General features: G+C 42.3%; 1 protein-coding gene across 10 annotated transcripts in view; it reads right to left on the bottom strand.

The window, feature by feature from the left end:
* Positions 1-21,662, bottom strand: part of Ptprm (protein tyrosine phosphatase receptor type M) — a 709,515-nt gene that overhangs the window by 422,112 nt on the left and 265,741 nt on the right. For all 10 annotated transcript variants that reach the window (XM_036172971.1, XM_036172968.1, XM_036172967.1 and 7 more), the window contains one exon: positions 2,781-2,859. In XM_036172971.1, coding sequence (XP_036028864.1) covers positions 2,781-2,859 — 79 coding nt within the window. The remainder of the gene's footprint in view (positions 1-2,780; positions 2,860-21,662) is intronic.

A 21,662-nucleotide genomic window follows, 5' to 3' on the forward strand; every position in this document is an offset into this window, starting at 1 on the left:
ACAGCAACACACACTACCACAACACCGCCACACGGATATGCAGGAACACAGTCACAGAAGGTTCAGTATTGGATCTTTATGTCTGTGATAAGCACATAGCTTGGAACCCAGTGGGGAGCACAGAGGCTTCATGCAAGGAGCTCCTATGTCAGCCAGAGACTCTATGAAGAAGGGGAAAACCCAGGATGCAGGCTTAGGATGCTCTGGGTAACCTTGGCAGTAGGTCATCTCACCTGAACCCACTGAAGCCCATCTGTCCACAGGCAGCTAGTTCTAAGATGGAGGAAGGCAGTACACATAAGCGTGCTCAGCATTGAGTATGTGGGCAGAACTTTTGGGTTATTTTCTGTCCTCTTTTACATAGTGACTCAGAAGCCATGAACATGCACGTTAGCAGATCCTGGGGCACTTTTCAAAGCTGGCGGCTATGGTGCAAGGACTTGGCCAAGTTCCAGTTCAGATAATTATATTCTGTTTCCTGAATTTGCCCAGATGTTTCAACTAGTGACAGCCTTGTTCATTTTAATTTTTTTTTTTTACCTTTTCAGGGAAAAAAGTGGGAAGAAGCTCCATGAACCCTCCCTACCCCCCATCTTGTTGATACAGAAGGAAAGACAAATGTGACATGTGACCAAAGTAATGGCAGATTTGGTCATGAACAAGATGATGCGCGTGTGTGAACCTGCACATGGGGTTGGCTTCAGAGGACCACAAAAAGACATCAGAGAGAGTAAAGGCCCTGGGGATGAAATGAGGCAACTCTGTCATGATGCCTTTGTGGGATAATGACTGCACAGGTACCCTCTTAGAGCTACAGTGGACTGTCTAATAATCTATTCTAATTTAGGCAACTGAAGAAATGCTCTCCCTGCAAGTGTGTGCATTTTAATACTGTGGATCTAACCATTCTTTCATGGTTTGGACAGGGGCCATCAGCAGAGACCCAGGAAATGCAGCAACTTGCCAATTTCTTTGCATGCCAGGCATTCTAAAAATAAAGCAGGCTGCCAATGCTCAGATGGCCAAAATTGTAAACTCCGAAAGTATCAGTCTTGGGAAAGGATACAGGGGAAATAAAATGTCCACGCACCATTGGTGGGAAGCAAATTGGTTCAGATACTTCTCACAGCAATTTGGAGCAGCTGATAAATCTAACACTGCGTCTCCCCACATTCCAGCAACTTGGCTTCTTAGACACATACATATATTTTTCTCATGGAGACACACACATGCTATACCACAACAATAATTTTAATAGACAAAAACAGAGGAGGAGGCACCAAATGTTCAAAAATAAGTACAGGCTGTGATATATTCCTATGACTGAACACCACGGATTGATCTTAAAAAATGTAAGTGGAAATGGGGAGGGGGACCCAAACAAAATGACAACCAGAGCGCCAAATTCACAAACTCTACATATGCAGATGCAGCCAACTATGGATAGAAACAATCAGGAGCAAACAAGTCTTTCCTGAGTACATACCATTGCCCCTCCCTGCTCCATTACTATTACAAAGCCTTTAAACTGTACTCATTATTGTAAGTAGTAAGTCAAGAGCCGAGTCAAAGACTCAAGGAGCATGCGAAGATGAAGCCTCCCTCCTTTTAGGGCATCCATGGACTCGATTCTGTGGACAAACTGCCGTGGACATCATGGGACAGAAACACATAAAAATGGACACAGATGAATACCATTTATTAGAATATATAGAAGGCAAAGCTAACAGCATTGCTAAAACTAATATTATGAACACACACTGCTTATGAGAAACATAGTTCACACATGTATGTACACACATACACACATATACACATACCCATTCACACATATGCATACATACATATATACATACACAGACATGCATGTACACATACCCACACACATATACACATAGCCACATGCATACACACAAACACACACACACACACACACACACACACACACACACACACACACACACACACGTTATTTTTTGTGTTTCACTGCCCAGCATAGTAGATTTCTTAGTTTAAAAAAATCCAGGCCTGGATCTTATGACAGTGGGAATGCTACCCTTACTTTCCCAAATTGCATCAAATGATTGAAGGGAGTGGCATTTGACCCATCCTGATGATCCTGCCCGGGTTTTACAGAAGGCCAAGGACACAAGGGGTCAGGAGCAGTGGACAAGCAGGCACCTCCCAAGGGAAGGTAGGCAGACACATAACCAACCAGCTTCTCTGCCATGCTGGTACTTGTGGTCTGCCTCCTTGGTCTCAGTTTACCCACTAAGCCACCTCCTCAGCCTCATATTAGCTTTCTATAAAGTCCTTTGCTTCCCTCCTGTGCATTCTTAAAGTACTAATTTATACAGAGAAGGGACAGGCAAACCCGGTGCCGACAGATGGCTAAGGAAGGTATTTTATATTGGGTAGGTCCTACATCTATGGGGTCCATACTGTTTGGAACTGTGTGACAAAAACTTGGGAACAGGCATAAAAACATACTCGATTTGGGAATGAAATGTGCCAACCTGCCACATTTAATCCTGTGCTAATACTGAAAATAGAAATCCAAATGTCCCTCACACCTGCTCTGCATTTGCAAAGATATCCAAGGATCTATGTTTGCACACAGGCTGTATGCTATGGGGTGGCTAGATCTGGACCCCACATCTAGAGCCCACCAGGAAACTTTTGGCAGGGCAGTTTCTCGCCAGGTTCCCCCCATTTTTCAGTCTGTGGTGTAAATGTGGCCCAGTGATGAATCCCCGCATTCAAAAGGAAAGTGTACTTACTGCATGGGTGTCCTAAGACCTTAACTTCATCAATAGCAAGGTAGCCGTGGTGTCCAGAGGTTACCACTTCAAAAACCACCTGGAAAGTGAGGAGAGAGTAATGTCATTCACTCATTTTTATAAGACTTTTAGCAAGTATCTCTTGTGAGGAATAATGGTTCACTCACTCTCCATTTATTTTTCCCAGCAACTGGAAAGCAATTAATGGCTAACACTTGTCCACCATTGTTCTAGGCTCTCAATCCCAAGTATGAGTAAGATTGAACTCAGTCTAGCCTGAGGAGGCTTAAGGGCAGAGGCAGGGTCATCTAGCACCTGCCTAAGGAGTCATCTGTGCAGTGATGTGAAACCATGGCTGAGGACAGATGTAGGGAAGAAAGGGTCATGGGGTCATTTTAAAGGGTAGAGTAATGTACCAAGGTCTTAAAAAAAAAATCAGAAAGCTGAAGTGATGCAAAGTAAACAATCACAAAAAATAATACGGTTCTCCTGTCTGTGATACTCATCCCCCCGCCCCAGATCCCCCAGATATTGTGATCTCTTGATTGAAGGGCAGGGTTAAGATTTAAGCTTCTTTAGGAAACATTTCTGAAGGCCTCTGCCTAGAATTGAGACATGTGGGAACCTAGTCTTTTACATTTAAGAGGAGGAGGGAGGGATGAGGGGGAGGACTCAGGAAGAGATGGGATGAGGGGGGACCTGAGGGGAGAGATGAAGGGGAAGAGCTCGTTGTTGGAGAGCTGTGCTATTTGAGAATCTATGACAAATCTAGGGAACCATGGCAAAAACATACTTGAAATACAAGAACAGGGAGGAGGAGAAAAGGAAGGAAAAAGAGAAAGGAGGAAAGAGGGGAGGGAAGGGAGGGAGGGGGAAAACAAGGCCATTAGTTATACTTAAGGAAAGTGTAGAGTACTTATGACGGCTAATTGTGATGCCAATCTGACTGGACCAATGACTAGAGCATACCTTTATGCTTGTGAGGGTTTGTGAGGGTATTTCTTAAGAGGGATAAGTAATGAGGACATTGATGCTAAATGTGGTGGCACAATCTCACAGCCTGGGGGTCCAGATGGAGAAGGGGGGAAGCAGGAAGCCTGAGAGGCAGGCACCCCTTCTCAGCTTCTGGCCCAACACAGTGGCAGCTGCTTTGTTCTACTTATCTTCACTGAAGTGGGCTGACAAATGATGTCAGGAACCATGCTCACCTTTCTTCTAGGTCTGTGCTGTCTGTGTTAATCATTTTTTACCATGTAGGTAACAACACCCAGCACCGGTAGATGGACATGTGCCAGGGCTGCAGCCCATGAGGAGTCAGTGTTAAGAGTCTGAAAGAGGAAAGTGAGCTAACACTCTAAAGAGGGTAATAAACATGCACAGGTAGGCATGATCATGACCGGGTCCTACAGGCACAAAGGTCAGTCACATACAGTGGTAGGCATGATCATGACCGGGTCCTACAAACCCAAAGGTCAGTCATGGCCCAGGTTACAGAAGATTGCTTGGAGGACAGGAAAACCACTTCCCGTTCATATGGAGACGGGATCAACTGAACTTTAGATGAAGATGTGGGAATTCAAAGGAGAATGATAAAAGTGACTTCCACAGTGTTTTTTTTGTTTGTTTGTTTGTTTTTTTAAGTTTTAAGTCACTGCCGGGTCCCACAAGAAGTAAAGAATGAAGAAACTGGTGATATAAGCCTCTGGGAACTCATGGCACATTTGAAAATGACTCATCCTTAGAGAAAACAAGACCGAAAGGAATAGGAGATGTATAAGACTACCAGTTTGCTTATCCTAAGGAATGAACTGAAAGTATCAACACAACCCAGTAATTGTTCTCTTTTCATTCTAGAGAAATGAAAACTTTCATTCATATAAAAAGCCTGCACACAGTTACCAAAGCTCTATTCATAAAAACCAAAGAATACAGACACCTAAGAAGTCCTTTAATTAATGAATGACTATACAGACTGGCCCAGCATACCACAGACTGCTACTCTGCAATGAAAAAGAACTAAATGCTGTCATAATCAATAGCATGAATGAATCTTCAGGGAATTGTGCTGGATTGAAAAAAAAGACAGTTCTAAAAGATTACACCCCACCTGATTCCGCAAATGAAGTATAAAACATTGTTCAACTGTAGGACTAGAAGACAGACTAATGGCTGCCAGGAGTAAGGAACAGGGGGAGAAGTGGCAGGAGGGAGGTGGATGGTCTTTGAAAAGGGCAACTTAAGCCATCTCTGTCAGTTCCTACTATCACCACCTTCTTGGGCAAATGAATTGTAAAGAACTAAGCATGTGTGTGTGTGCGTGCGTGCATGCGTGCGTGCGTGCGTGTGTGTGTGTGTGTGTGTGTGTGTGGAAATGTGCATACATGCAGTGATACGCAAGTATTAGAAAACACATGGAAGTCATAAGTACTGAACATTCCATCATGCCAATACCTAGCTGTGATGTCATACTGGAACAGGCAAATTATTCCCACTTGGGAAAAATCAGGTGCCATGGGGAGCATCTTCATTAGTTTTTACTGTTGTGTGCCACACTGATCATCAAGCAGTTTAGTTTAAAGAGTAATTACATAACTATTTACTAAGAACACATTATGTGTACTATGCAGGTACCACTCCACAAATATATCAGCCCAAATATATTACATGAATTTTTAAATTAAAAAAATAATAAAAGGGAAAAATTTGAAGATTTCATATTTCAACAGAATGAGTAGTCTGGATATAACATATTTGTCTGAAGCATGCAGTGAGTCGCAGTAATCTTAATCTCCATCTGTTTCCAAAAGTTCACGATCTTGTTCCTGCACACTGAGCAAAACCTGGGCTAAGAGTGCTTTGTTTGTGTTTATGCAAAACCATAGACAGCAACCCACTGAACCCCAGATGGAAATGTTAAAAGCAGGGGTCCACACTGCAAGCAAAAAAACCCAGAAACCTAGCCTCACAGCTCTGCACCAGAAAGCCCTGATAATAAAACAACACACATGTGGGAGAGAGGGGCTGCACAGAAGAGCAGAGATGAAATAAAACTCTGTCCTGTTCATAAGTTTAATATGTTGTTTTCCATTGGTGATCCAACAGAAAGGAAAAACTGCCTGGATGCTCCTGTGTGGGACCAAGGTAATTTATTTCTTTATGTCTAAGTTCTGAAAGAGGACGAATGGAGGGCGAAAAGATGAATGTCAAAATCAGGCATAAGAAAATCCTTTTTGAGGCCCTAAAAGCAGGTCTGCCTAATAGTCACCAGCTACATCTCCAGAGGTGACAGCAGGTTCAGAAAAGCCCTGCCAGGTAGCTCAGTGAAGTGGCCACTGTGCCCTCCAGCCAGGGAGGCAGGGAGGCAAACTGCACATCTTCACCTCTCCCTCAGCTCCTCCAAAAGCAATCCCCTAGTCTCATTCCCTGCTTTGTAGCAGACCACATGTTGAGGTCTCTCCTCACTCTCTGCCCCCATTCCCAGGGGACTAAACATATCCTGGCAGAACACTTGGCTTTCCTCTGTCTTGTGACCACCCTCCTCAATCCCCCTACCTAGCCCACCCTCATTTCTAAGTGTCAGTTCCCAAACCCTAGAACTACATTTCTATCTGAACCCTCAGTGTTCACAGCTAGAAGGATCCCAGAAGAATTTCCTACCCAGAAACACACAACCACCACACTTTCTTAAGAACCAGAGAGGGCAACAGACACCAAGGAACAAAACACCCACCCAACAAGACATGACCAGATACCAGCACCTAGAATTATAATCTTCCCAAACCCAGGTGTGTAGACACCAGTGTAAAAACACAATAACAGCCAGGACAGTATGTCTCCACTAGAGCCCAGAACCTTACCACAACCCTGACCTACATCATAGAGTTCAAGTTAAATATTATGAATGTTTTAAAGATTCTTGATATACAATTCCAGGTTGCTACTTGTAAAGACTATATTTATTTACATGATCACCAGGAATATATGTGAGAATATCTCATTCATCCATCAACGATAATGTTTTAATTTTAATATAGTGTTATTACCTGAGCATATTTACACACTGTAGAGGAAGGAAAAGAAACACACACAAAAGGCATAAAAACATTATCAACAAAATCATAGAAGAAAATAACCCTAACCTGAAGGAAATGCTTATCAAGGGGCATAAGAAGCATACAGAATACCAAACAGATTAGACAAGAAGAGGAAGTCTTCTTGGCACATAATAATCAAAACACTCAACATACAGATAAACACTTGCAGCAAAGTAGCTGGATACAAAATTAACTCACAAAAATCTGAATCCCCCCATATATAAATGACAAATGGAATGAGAAAGCAATTAGGGAGACAACACTTTTCACAACAGCCTCAAACAATACAAAATATCTTGGGATAACTGCAACCACGTGAAAGACTTGTATGATAACAACTTTAAGACGTTAAAGGAACTGAAGAAGACCTAGGATGGAAAGATTTCCCATGTTCATGGTTTGGTAGAATTAAACACAGTAAACTCTGCTATCCTATCAAAAGCAATCTACAGAATCAATGCAGTCTCCACCAAAATTCCCACATAATTCTTCACAGATCCTGAAAAGGTAATTTTCAGCTTCATATGGAAACACAAAATAAGCCAGGTTAGCTAAAACATTCCTGAACCATAACAGAGCTTCTAGAGGATTCATTCACTATCTCTGGTTTCAATTTGTACTACAGAGCTACAGTAGTAAAAACAGTATGGTATTGACACTAAAATGGACACATTGATCAAAGGACTCAAAATGAAGACCCAGGTTTAAACCCACATACCTCTGGAACCTGATTTTTTTTTTTTATAATGAAGCCAGAAATACACAATGGAAAAAAGAGACAGCATCTTCAACAAATGATGCTGAGCAAACTGGATGTCTGCATATGGAATAATTCAAATAGATCCATACTTATCACCCTGCACAAAACTCAACTCCAATGGGCCAAAGATCTCCACATAAAACTAAATACACTGAACCTGATAGAAGAAAAACAGGCAATAACCTTGAACTCATTGGCACAAAAAAAGACGTTCTGAATAGAACACCATTAGCAGAGGCAGAAAGGTCAACAATTAATTAATAAGTTATGAAACTGAGAAGCTTCTGCCCAGCAAAGGACACGGCCCTTTGGACAAAACAGCAGCCTACAGAATGGGAAAAGATTTTATACTAACTACACATGCAACAGATGGCTAATATAAGAACTCAAAGAACTAGATATCATGAAAACAAATAGCCCAATTATAAATGAGGTGCAGATCTAAACAGAGAATTCCCAAAAGAAGAAACTCAAATGGCTAAGAACCACTTAAATGGTCAACATCTTCAGCTATCAGGGAAATGCAAATCAAAACTACTTTGAGATTGCATTTTGTGTCTTCAGAATGGCTAAAATTAATAAAACAAGTCACAGCTCATGCTGGCTAGGATGTGGAGTAAGAAGAACACTCCTCTATTGCTGGTGGGAGTGCAAACTTGTACAGCTACTGTGGAAATCAGTGTGGCAGATTTTCAGGAAGCTGGGAATTGATCTACATTAACATTCAGCTATACCACACTTGGGCATATACCCAAAGGACACTTCATCCTACCACAGAGACACTTGCTCAACTATGTTCACTGTTGCACTCTTCATAACAGCCAGACATTGAAAAGTCTCCAGCTGCCCCTCGACAGAAAATTGGTTTTAAAAAATGTGGTACATTTACACAACAGAGTAGTACTCAGCTATAAAAAAATGAAAATGTGAAATTCGCAGGTAAATGGATAGAAGTAGAAAAAAATCATCCTGAGTGAGGTAACAGAGACCCAGAAAGAGAAATATTTGCTTATATGAGGATATTAGCTGTTAAGACAATGATAACCAACTATAAATCCATAGAATCATAGAGTATACATATAGAGAAAGGGATAGACAGACCTCCTTAGGAAAGGGAAATAGAATAGATAGTTATGGATGTATGGGAGGGTACTGGAACAGGAGGACCAAGTGAGAAGGAGGGGGCAGAGATAGGAATGGGAGAGGAGTATGGGGAGAAACAGCAAGATTAAGGGTCATTTGAGCAGTAGTATGAAAACCTAATACAGTAGAAACTTCCTAAAATACATGCATATATGAAGGTAATCTAAATGAAGTTATCAAATAATGGGGAGATGGTGCCCAACTGGACATCTCTTGCTACCAAATGGAGCTTCCAGTTAGGAATGGGTTACATCTAATTGAGTTGTTGGCCAAAGGGGTCCCACAAAACCTCCAAACAACCCAGGCTGTTGCCAAGACTGTAACTTGCTTTCCACAAACTGACAAGACCCCATTACTGATGACAATACCTATACATTGGACACAGAAAGGTTGATTTGGAGACTACATGGAGCCTTCACCCTCACATGCAAGTATCTTTGGTACAGCAAAGTTCTCTGCCCACTACCAAAAGGGAAATGTGAAGAACTACCCAGCCAGAAACCTTTGGATCTACAGTGGTGTCCTGCCTGCAAGATATGCTAGTGCAAGGGTGGCGCAGAGCTTGTGGGAATCACCAACCAATGTCTAATTTGACTTAAGGCCCACTCCAGGGATGGAGCCTGTATCCAACAGTGCTTGGGTAACTATGAACCTGAGATTAGACAGCCCAGGGACCTAGGACAAAACCAAACTACTGTTCTAAAAACATTTTTAAGTAGTAATAAAATGACTCCTAATGACATTCTGCATACTCATAGATTTTTGTCTTGATCCACCATCACCAGAGAAGCTTTCTTCTGCAGCAGACAGGAATAAATACAGAGACCCATAGACAGACATTAGCCAGAGAGTGAGAGAACTTGGAATACTCAGCCCTAAATGGGATACATATATTAAATCCTTCCCCTTAGGGGCTCAGGGAACCCTGAGGAAGAGAGGGCAGAAAGAGTGTATGAGTCAGAGGGGTTGGAGGACACCAAGAATACAAGGCCCTCTAAATCACAGCTCCTATGAACTCAGAATTGAGGAAGCATGTACAGGACATGCACAGGTTTACACAAGGCTTTTTATGTACATCTTATGGCTTCCAGTTTGGTGGTTTTATAGGATTCTTGAGTATATAAACAAGTGGGTCTCTGATTCTTGTGTCTTCTCTTGGGCTCTATTCCTCCTGTTTGTTTTGTCCAATTCCAAGAGTTCATTTTTGTTTTATCTTGTATATTATATTTTCTTTAAATAATAAATGAATGAATGAATGAATGAAGAAAGAAAGAAAGAGAGAGAAAGAAAGAAAGAAAGAAAGAAAGAAAGAAAGAAAGAAAGAAAGAAAGAAAGAAAGAAAGAAAGAGGTAACTACTACACAGCCAAAGGTGCTGGCTACTGACACCATTACCACCAGGCACTTTGGAGCATTACCACTCGGATCATAGAAGATTTTCAGCAGAGTCTACTACCAAACACCTGGAGTCCAAGTTACTTGTGAAGTTGAGGCAGAGAGTCCCTTTATCCCAGGAGTGTAAGTTCAGTCTGGACTCCAGCATAGCAAGACCTGCCCTCAAAACAATCACAAAAGGGATTTTGAAAGGTTGAAATAAGGGAAGCTCTCTCCAGTGAGCTGCCTCTGCCATGAACCAGAGACTTTCAGGATACATTTACCAAAGGTGGAGACTTAGCAATGAGGTGCTTGAGATAAACCATGAGAAACAAGAAGAAATGATCTTTAGCAATATTTGTGTGTGTATGCTCACATATGCAATGTGTGTTTACATATATAGATGTTTGCATATGTAAATATACACAATTCATATTCATTATCTACATAGAATTTCCTAAGTACACACATTATGTGTTTAGATAGGAGGGAGGTTACCTGCTACAAATTTTAAGCAATAGGCTCCATGTTTCTTCAACAATCGAGACACTTTTTTAAAGCTGTTTTACATAGGTATTTTTAACTATGAGCTTGTGTGTGCTCGTGTGTATGCACAGTACTCACAAAAGCCAGACTGGAGTCATAAGCAGTTGTGAGCTGCTACCATGGGTGCTGGGAACCAAGCTCACATCTCTGCAAGAACACTAGGGTGCATGCTCAACTGCTCAGCCATTTTTTCAGCCCGTGAAGCATATTGTTTAAAGAGGGGTTTTCTAGCTCTCTCTTAGTACCCAGTAAAGGGCTTGGAAGGTTTGACCTTCATCAGTCAAGCTTACATCCAGCACAATGGTTTCAGTACAAACCACGGCTACTAGGAGCTCAGGTTTATACTAGCAAGCAGCAGGATGTTAAGGAAGACACCTTGACTGTGAAGAGCTCCACTATGAAATTTCTAAAAACCAAAAAGGTTAAAACGTGTCAAGAGGCCTACCTTCAACGGGCTTTTGGGACATGCATTTTAGAATCCCATATAAAGGTTCACTGTCATCAATTCTTGCCATCTTGGCCAACTTTCCAGTTTGTACTCTTTCTAGACAGTCTTACTAAGGAAGATTCAAGATTTAAAGGGGTATTTTTGTCTCTCTGTCTTTTTTTTTTTTTTAATTAAATAAGGCACCCTTTTTGTTAAAGAGTAAGAATTGCTTTGGCAAAGCACATAGGTGTTTGCAGAACACAGAGGCAGACACAGGAATGCCTGCAAACCCCAGTGCCCAGGTCCAGAAAATATCGCCATCAGAGAAAACAACACCATGGAGACACCACAAACAAAGTGGACCAGTGTGACGATTTCATCTACAGACTTTACCATCTAGTTTTCCAAAGTCAACCATGATGTGTATGTACCAACTGGTCTACCACTCGAAGACCAGTACCCTGACTCAGAAAGGTTGAATAATTTTTCTAAAGTCACACAAGACAGCAGGACTAGAATGCAGTCTGAAGCCTATTTCCCCTCCAAGTATGGATTTGTATCATGTTACCAAAATATTAGATATAAACAGATCTGTAACATGTACCACCCATGTATGCACATGTACATATAGTACAAGAAACACAAGTCTTACAGGCTTTCTTTGCTGCAGTGCTCCAGACTATGAAGGATGGGGTGGTGGAGAGTGACATGAGCTATGTGAGGGGGATTTTAAGCCATAGATGAAGATTTTGGTTGACATGTGGAGACATGAGAGGGGCTGCTGACAAAGAGGATGTTCTTGGACTCTGATTCATGTGCTTGTATGCAAATTACCCAAGATGTAAAGGCCAATTAGGAGCTAGCCCAAGAAACCAGGAAGGGTTCCCAACTAGACCTATGGTTCTGTCCAGCCCCTGTCGCAGTGGATGTGTGGGAAGTGGAAAGAGGAAGTGAGCCTGGTACTTCTTAAGACCTGGTGGGCAGGGTGAGTCGATTTATATCCTGTGGTTTCCAGGGACTACCTTCCATAGTGCTGAGGTTAGCGTCATGCTCCACCACACCTGACATAAGAAATAATTGTAACAACATACAATTTTAAACAAGAATTGGCAAACAACTGCCAGGGCCCAATCTGCCCTCCCACCTGTTTCTGCTTTGTTATCAAGCTTGGGATAGTTTTAGAGCTCTCAGTGGTGGGAGGAAAAGTCAAAATGATCCTGGAATTTGTATGATGGAGAAAAGCAATACAAAATTCCTATTTACACATCATGAATAAAGTTTTATTGGACTGCAGCCATGTTCATGCATTTACATTTTGGCTTTGGCTATTCCCAGACAACAGCCACAGAGCTGACTAGTTGCCACAGAGACCGTCTGGGCTGCAAAGCCTGAGATATTTACTATCTGTTTTTAGAGCCTTTCCCTGCTTGGCTTTCCAACACACTGTCATTACTCTGGTTAACAAGAAAGCACATGTCAAAAGCAATACTTTGTCACAGCTAAATACAATATGCCTGCCACTCTAGCAATGGCAGGCAGGACCCCTGCTGCCCTGGTTTTCAATTCTATTGCATAGGTGTTATTTTAAAAGCCCACCAAGAATTGGAATATCATAACCAAGCTTTTAAGATACAGAATTGTGACCTGCCAAAACCAACAATAAATGCTAATTATTTTATAGACCCCCCTTCATGCCATACAAAGTAAAACAAAATCCAACTCACAAGTCAAAATTCTCTCTATATAAAAAGAACTACTGAGCAATTGTAATACTTAAACATTAATGTTGAATTGAATCCCCTGGGGAGTCTTGGCCCTGGAGGAGATGGGAATGGAAGAGAGGGGCTGGGAGGAAGGTGGGGGCGGGAGGGAGGAGGACAGGGGAACCGATGGCTGATGTGTAAAATTAAAACACAAATGTAATAAATAAAAAGGAGAAAATCAAAACAAAAGGTAGTCACAGAAAAAAAAAGAAAAAAATTAAAGATTTATTTTCTTTGAAAAAAAAATTAATGCCTCACCCTCAGTTCCCATTTCCTTCTGCATTCCCTGGTATCAGGGGGCTTTGGATTCCACACTGTTGTCTGTGGGCTGCTCTATTTCCATTCTTCTGCTGTAATGAAACATTCTCACCATAACCAGCTCAGGGGAGTAATGACTTACTTCAGTTTTACTTGTAAGTCACAGTCCATGGCGGAGTCAGGCCAGGAACTTGAAGCAAACATGTCTTAAGGTCCCTATTGCTATGATGAAGCTCTGTGACCAAAAGCAAGTTGGGGAGGAAAGGGTTTATTCTGATTACATATCCTGAATCACAGTCCACTGAGGGAAACCAAGGCAGGGACTCCAACCAGGCAAGAATCTGGAGGCAGGAGCAGAGACAAAGGCCATGCAGGGGTGCTGCTTACTGGTTTGCTCCACCTGCCTTCTTATAGAACCCAGGAACACCAGACCAGGGATAGCACCACCCACAATTAATATCTAGTTGAGAAAAATGCCCTACAGGTTTGTCTACACCCTGATTTAAGAGAGGCATTTTCTTAATTGAGGTTACCTCCTCTAAGATGACCTCAGCTTGTTTCAAGTTGACAAAACTATCCATCTCAAGGCACTGAGGAACACTGCTTGCTGGCTCCTTCCCTTGGGCTCAAACTTACCTAGCATTCTATACTTGGAAAGTATAGAAAACCCAGGACTACTTGCCTAGGGATGGAACCACCCACTGTGCAGGCCCCTCCTACATCAATTAACAATCAAGATAATCCCCCACAGACCAATGTGATCAACAATATTTCTCCTTAATAGAGGCTTCCCTCTCAGATGACTCCGGGCTGTGTCAAGTTGACAATTAAAAGCTAACTAAGATACTTGACTTTTAACAAAAACATACATTTCATGTGTAAGTAGATATCTTAGTTTGGGTCTCTGTGGCTATGATAAAACACCATGAGCAAATGCAATCTGGGAAAGGGTTTATTTGGCTTCTATATCCCAATCATACTGTATCACTGAAGGATGCCACAGCAGAAACCTAAGGCAGGAATCTAGAGGCAGGATCTAAAGCAGAGACCATGAAAGCATGCTGCCTATAGGCTCACTTTCCATGGCTTGCTTTCTTAAACAACCTAGGACAACCTGCCCAGGGTTAGCAAAGCCCACGGATGACTAGGTATTCCCATATCAATCATTCATCAGGAAAATGCCAATGGACAGTCCACAGGATAATCTGATACATGTGATTCCTCAATAGAGGGGCCCTCATCCAAGGTGACTCTAGTTTGGGTCAAGTATAAACTAGCCAACAGTGGTTGTATGTGTATGTATCTGTTTGTGTGTGTACACCTGTGTGCACATAAATTTGGAGGCTGGAGATCAATGCCAAGTGTATCCCTCAACTGATCTTGACTTTATTTTCTGAGACAAGGTTTGCTAACAGAATCTGCAACCCAGGAATTTGGCTAGAATGGCTGGATAGCAAGCCCCAGGATTCTGCCATCTCTATCTCCCCAGGAATGTGATTATAAGAGCACACCACTGCACTTGGCTTTTTACTTGGGTGTTGGGGATCTGAATTTGTGGCAACCAAGTTATAGCCAGACATCTTTCCAGCCTCTCCCCGCCCAACCAAGTAGAAAGTCATCACCTAGCCCCAACTACACTATGATTATATGAGAAAATCAGAGTCATCCTTATTGCATTTTATTGCAATATTTAATTTTATGTCCTCGTTGTTTCTTGGAACTGGCTTAATGTAAAATATAATCCAAATTTATTACTTAGTAACTCTTTGTGTTGTAAATTTGCAACCTCCCTAAAATTTCTATGTAGCCCTAAGATCAATCCTTGAAACACTTTGATGGTCATTTGTGGACATGCAGAGAGTAGCAAAGATCTGAACTGCCTCATGCATAGGGTCCTAGCTGAGGTCAAGCAAGGCAATGCTGTCTCCTGCGAGCTTTCACAAGATTAAAAAAAAAAAAAAGTATCCTTATGACGGCCTTTGCCTCTCAAGTTGGGATATTTGTGTTAGTGATTTTGCATTTTAAAACGGCTCCAAATGTAGTGTTGAAATGCTGTTGGCAACTGATCTTAAGTGTAAGAGGCTGTGATGGGCACCATAGGGGAAACATTTGTGCTAATAAGGTTTAGTCAGGTAAGAGGAGTAGGGTTGTTATAGGTTCAGTGTTAACAAAATTAACACAAGCAATTGATGCATTAACATAAGCAAGGAGGTGAATTGATGGCTGACCAAACACACCTTGACTAGAGTGACTAGAGGCTCCTGGGAACCACAGAAGCCATGTTACAGTTCGGGAAGCTCCCATCTATCTCCCTTGGTTCTATATCCATAAATTCAATTGAAGATGGAAACTTATAAGATAAAAATTTAGGTCTGTATACAAGACACACCCTGACTTTAGAGCCTATCTTCATCCCACATGAGCATGGGTACCTTCAGGGAGGTACAGCCCTCTGCTGCTTTTATTCCCCAAATAATAGTAGAACATCTATTTAGGTAGCCTGGCACTATGATAGTAGTGATTGTAAGTAATCTGGACAGGATTTAAAGATTAAGACCACAGGAGGATATGCTTGGGTTATATGCAAATACGCTATCATTTTAAAGAAAGAACTTGAGCTTTCACAGATTTGAATACATGCAAAAAGGAGGTGGTCATTGTTCCAGACCCAACCCCTCCAGGGAGATGACTGTATGCACTAAGTCAGTGTTCTACGACTACAGATCCTAACTACTGAACAGATTGAGAATTCCCTGTACTAGTGTTTGGGTTATTTTAGATTCCTTCGTCTCTTATCAGACTCTTCCTGATGGCTCAGATATCTACAACTGGAGGACAGACTCAGCATTCACTCATTATCTCCCCTTATGTCCCAGGAGATGGATAGATACTGCTTGCCCACAGTCCTTGGAGACTTTGGGGACAGTCACTTGCTGCCAGATAGGCTGAGCCACTGGGTGTGCCCTCCTTAGCTCCCCAAATGCCCTTCTGGCCTTAGCCTGTCTGTGCATGGTGGCTGATGTCAGTTCCTCTTTTAGGTGAAGCCTGCCAAAGAAGAAGGAAGCTACTGAACACCTCAGCATTCTCAGCCTCCCTGCTTCAGGAAGGAGCAAAATCAGCCCTCTACTGCCATTTGCCCATGTGTGTGAGCAAAGAGAAGGGTTTGCTCACTAACACCAAGGAAAATGTTCATGTACAAATCACTGTCAGCTCCCTAGACACCCAGTTAAAGAGTGTGTATCTGTCTTTACTTCCTTGCTGGTTTTAACTTAAATAAAACCCAAAGGTGGGTCCTATGCATTTTCTATAGGTTTTATTCTGCTTTGCCAAATGAATTAAATAAGGAAATATAAGGGCTGGAGAGATGGTTCAGCAGTTAAGAGTGGGTACTGTGCTTGCAGAGGATCCGAATTCAATTCCTAGTCTATATCAGGAAGCTGATAAATGCCTGTAACTCCAGCTCAAAGCATCTGACATGTCTGACCCCCATGGTCACCACCACTTTACATACACACACTTTAAAAATAAACCTCTAAAGAATAGAGAAGTAGAAACACAAACAGCAAAACATTTCTGTAACATAACAAAACCAATGAAAATTTTATCACATTAAGAAATAAGAGCAGGCTGCTATAGCTCAACAACAGAGTGCTTGCTTAGCCCCCCACAAATTCCTCAGCTCCATCTTCACTGCAGAAAAGGGGTGAGGGTAATTCTTTATCTGGGCAGGATGGCCCACACCCGTAATCCCAGCACTCAAGAGACTAAGGCAACCTGAGCGATATTATAATGCCCAGTTTTAAGTCCTAACAGTAACAAAATACAAAAAGACAGACAAGGGAGTAGAACAATTGAGTATTCATTTTTATTGGTGTACCGTCAGAAAATATTATAATGTTTTTGTTACCCAAAGACACTCATGGGACAGCAACAGTTCAATGGAATTCATTACTGGTGTATTGGAATGCTCTTTATCCATTTAATTTATTGATTGTCATGCTGGCGTAAGGCAATCAGGGTCTCACTCATGCCAGGCAAGGGCTATATGACTAAGCTGTATGTCCAGGCATCCATGTGTACTCCTGAGTGTGTGTGTGTGTGTGTGTGTGTGTGTGTGTGTGTGTTGTGTTGTGTGTGAGTCATGTGAGTGCACAATATCTTTCCCTTTAGAGGAATACGATATGATCACAGTTCATCTCCTTCTTATATACAGCAGGATACAAGAAAATTAAAGTAGGAAACAAAACAAAAACAGGAAATTACAAGAGGCAGTTCTGATAAGCAAGCAGCAGCAGCCACCCGAGGTGTGGGAGTGCCCACAACAGCAGAGGTGCCTATCTTTGATGTCAAATACAAGTTGAGAATAAGATTTAGAGACCTGGCAAGTTTTTCAAAATGAAGAGACATGGTGTGAAGATTAAAAGACCATCACACAAATTACAAAACCTCTGGAATGCAAGTCCAAGTCAATAATAAAGTGAGAGCCTCCTGGGTCCCCACTGGTTTCTTAAACCAGACTGTTCAGATTGTAGAAAAGCAGAATGCAGAGAACTGGCCAGATGCTCATGTCCATGCTGGAGGGACAGTTATACCTCACTGTCCCATCAAATTCCCCAGGGTGTCCCAAAGGCAGGAAGCGATTTAACTGTCCTGTGCTTAGAGTAAAGACCATAGCCGTGGAATTCAGTGAGTGGCGGTATGTGCTGTTTTTCAGATGCATGTCAATTCCGCATTTCCCAAGCATGCTTCAGGGAACCACAGACTCATGAGATGCTCTGCAAAAGCCAGAGCTGATGCCAGACTCCAGCTGGGCCCACACCTGCCCTGTTCGCTTCTGGAGACTCAGAAACACACCTGGATCCCCAGACAGCCTACCGAACAAGACTCAGTTCACCTTGACTAAATCTCACTGACCAGCTATTGCCTTCTGCAGCTGCTGGGTGAGCAGAACACAGTTCTGGGAACCCCTCCTCTAGGTAGCCATTGCGCACAGGCTTCTGGGCACTTACAAACATGGGAGAAAATGAGTGGGCTGCTGGCAAACACAGTATAGAAAGCTTGGCAGCTGTGCAGGGAATAATAGTTGACGCTAACTATGAAGTGGTGGGTAAGATCAAACCATCCCTATTCCCTCAACTCCTCATTTACCAGCAAAGCTGACAGCTGGCAAAGGGTAAATCTTGGTTTAGCCTCCCCTGCATACAAACTCCTTTGTGTCCTTCCTACACAAAGAATTTGAAGTAGAGCTTGGATGCATCCCCAACTAATCTTCTCCCAGGGCCCTCAACACACCTAAGGAACCTGATTTAATTGGGGGAGTGCCCATGTGAATCATCACCTTCCTATTTGATGGCTCCATCCCCATTTTTTCCTGTTTACAGATGGATCTCCAGATCCTTTTATGGAGTGGCCTAGGGGAGGGATTCCCAGGCTACCTGTGGGGTTTCCTCTTTACAAAGCTTACATGAAACATCCTGCCTTCCTGGTCTCCCCTGAAATCACAATCACCTTCTTCAGAAGCAAGACAGATTCCAGAGGCTCTGGGGCTGTGAGCATGATTAGAAAGAACTCAGAGAAATCGATTGGCACTCTTTGGCTGCAGAGGCATCTGAAACGTGGGCGGAGGTGGGGAGGTGGGTGGGAGGGAGGGGAGGCAGAATCAAAGGGGGGAACTGTTTCTTTTTATGATGACAATGAAGCCAAGGAGGCAGATATGAAAGAAGAGTATCTTCAAATGGCAGGAAGTCGATGTCTAAACCCAGGTAAGCAGGTGCCCCCAGGCAGGGAGTAGCCTGTACTTCACTACAGCCCCAGCATGGCAGCTCTGAGGAGCAACAATTAGGCCACACATTAATTACAGAATTAAATATGTGTTAATCACCAAATACTTGACAATTTGTGTTTTAAGGAGCCATAATTAACCTGCAATTAGCTGTATTCCATGCAGGTTACCATTGTGAATGTACCTGCACAGTACTCTCCCATAAATAGTAAGTGCCACACAAAAGGACTGCTGCAGAGGAAGGCATAGCCCTGAGAAAACATGTTTCAAAACTCTAACTGTCCACTGAAGGCCACGTTAGACGGCAATATCCTAGTCTGCCTTCCCAAAGTATGTTTGTCTTTAACTACCCATCATGATACTAAATAGGAAGTCCTTTGAACAGTTCCTTTATCCATCTAAACTCCTATTTACTATGGCCTGGGGGTGTAGCTTATTGGGAAAGTGCATGGCTAGCCTGCCCCAGATCCTGGGTACACTCCACAGCACCACAAAACAAACATACAAAACACAAATCCTCATTTGATTGATGTTGAAACTATCCGAGAAACAATCAGTGAATATATCTTCATGCTATTTCACGAGTACATAAATCTTATGTTACTTTTTGTGTTCTGGATAATCACTGCAGTTCCTGTCAGAATGCAGAAGTGTGCTGAGGGAGAGCTGACCCCTCTCCTTGGCAGAGGCTTTCAAGAGCACTGTCTCCTTTAAATGCTCAGGTCCTCAGCTTTCAGGCTCAGAAATAACAGCTGAGAATACATCACATGGATGTCATATCTCATGCACTGGGTGCCCCCCCCCAATATAATATGTATGTAATACCACAGCTTCTTCAATATTTTGAAATTAGAATTATTAATCATCATACATCAGGTTCATCTCTTCTGCCCAGTCTAGGGCTCTATGTAGAGAAAACTACATGGGATTTTTCATGCAAAGCAGAGGACCCCATCTCCACTATTCATATTTGTAAGAGCATCAGAAGACAACACTATCTCTCCTATTCCTGCTATCCTCTGCAGCTCACAGAAGCCCCACCTCTGGCTGCACCAACAGCCATTGACCTGACTCTTATCTATCTGAACACCTCCACTTCGAAGGACACCTTGGGTGAGGAAATAGGAAGGAGGTTATGCCCAGTAGTGGTCTCCATTTATTTCAACTCTGTTAATACATCCATCTCTCACCAGGAGGTGGTGGTGTACACCTTTAATCCCAGCACAATGCATGAGAAATGCAGAGCCAGGCATATCTCTATGAGTTTGAGGCTAGCCTGGTCTACAGAGTGAGATCCAGGACAGGCACCAAAACTACACAGAGAAACTCTGTCTCAAAAAACAAAACAAAATGCATCCATCTCTCTTCTTGCAAGTGGACAAGATAATTCAAATCTCTATGGTGGCTTTAAGGCTGATGGTTTCATGTCTAGTTATGTTTCCTGCTGAGTTATCCTGTATCATTTGGGATGTGCTATTGATTAAATTGTGTATGTTGACATTAGGGCACTGGCTTTGGATATTTACTGCCCCTCAGCAGAAAAGGGGAAACTGTGAGGGAATGCTAGCTCCACATGCCTTTGAGACTCCAAATGTTAATGCATCAAAGAATTGTTAGAAATCCTTTCAGCCTGAAGGATGACAGGATACTTAATGAAGTAGTCAATGCAACGGTGAAACATTAATGTCCAAAATGCTAGTATCTGAAGGTGGAGCTTTTGTGAAGCAATCAGGTTGTGAGGATGGTGTCCCCATGATGGAATTAGCGCCCTGAGGAGAAAAGGCATCTGACCTCAGATTCACATACTTCCAAAAGTCAATGTCTGAGTTTAGGCCACCCCGTCAATAGTACTGTGTTATTGTGGCTCAGTAGAGTGAGACAGTAGCAAAGCAATGGCCTATACAAACCCTAAAGCTATGCACTCTTTAATAATATAAGCAAGAGAGGGAGAATGGAGGGCTTTGGAGTTTGGATTGGGTCCATAAGTGGGAAGGCAAAGTATTTTATCAGTAGTTGCTCAAGAAAATAACAATGCATTGAAAATGACAATAGCCTGATAAATAGAACCATCCTATTGCAATGTGGTTGAGTAATCCCTTTGATAAGCCTGGTATCCTAAGATTAGGCATACACTAAGCCATTTATTGAATATGCATGGCACTTTAGCAAGGTATAAAAAAGGCAAAACAGAAATTCTAACCTTGATAGGAGTCAACATCATATCAAACCATGAAGAAAGGTCTTACAAGAACTTACTCTATGATTTAGGAGAAGGGAGCTCAGGCCAAAGCAAAGGAGAACGGGACAGGACAAAGATGGGCAGGACACATGTTGACTGGTGCAATATATTCCACTGGATGGAGCTAGGGATGAGCCTGAGTGGGCTCCACAGGAAGGTTTTCCTGCTCTGAGGAGGACCCACCACCACACAATACCCAGAGTCATTAGTCATCCAACATGGGAGCATCCTGTACCCTTGCCCAGCCAACCCACTGCCTCTGCTTGCTGCTTAAACCCACAAAGGAGGAAACCCTGCCACAAAAGTCACATTTTTACATTATATCACTAACTGGCCACCAGTACATTTATATTAAAACAAGGTATTCATTAAATAGGATTATTTTCCTTCTTGAGGAAGAAACTAGTTTTTTAGAAGTAAAAATAATGCAAATGGAGAAAATTTATAATATGATAACACAAAAAGGGAAAAATCACTTTGTTATCTCATTAGCAAGGG

Source organism: Onychomys torridus, chromosome 23, assembly GCF_903995425.1.
Source record: "Onychomys torridus chromosome 23, mOncTor1.1, whole genome shotgun sequence".
In the NCBI taxonomy this organism is placed as follows: Eukaryota; Metazoa; Chordata; class Mammalia; order Rodentia; family Cricetidae; genus Onychomys; species Onychomys torridus.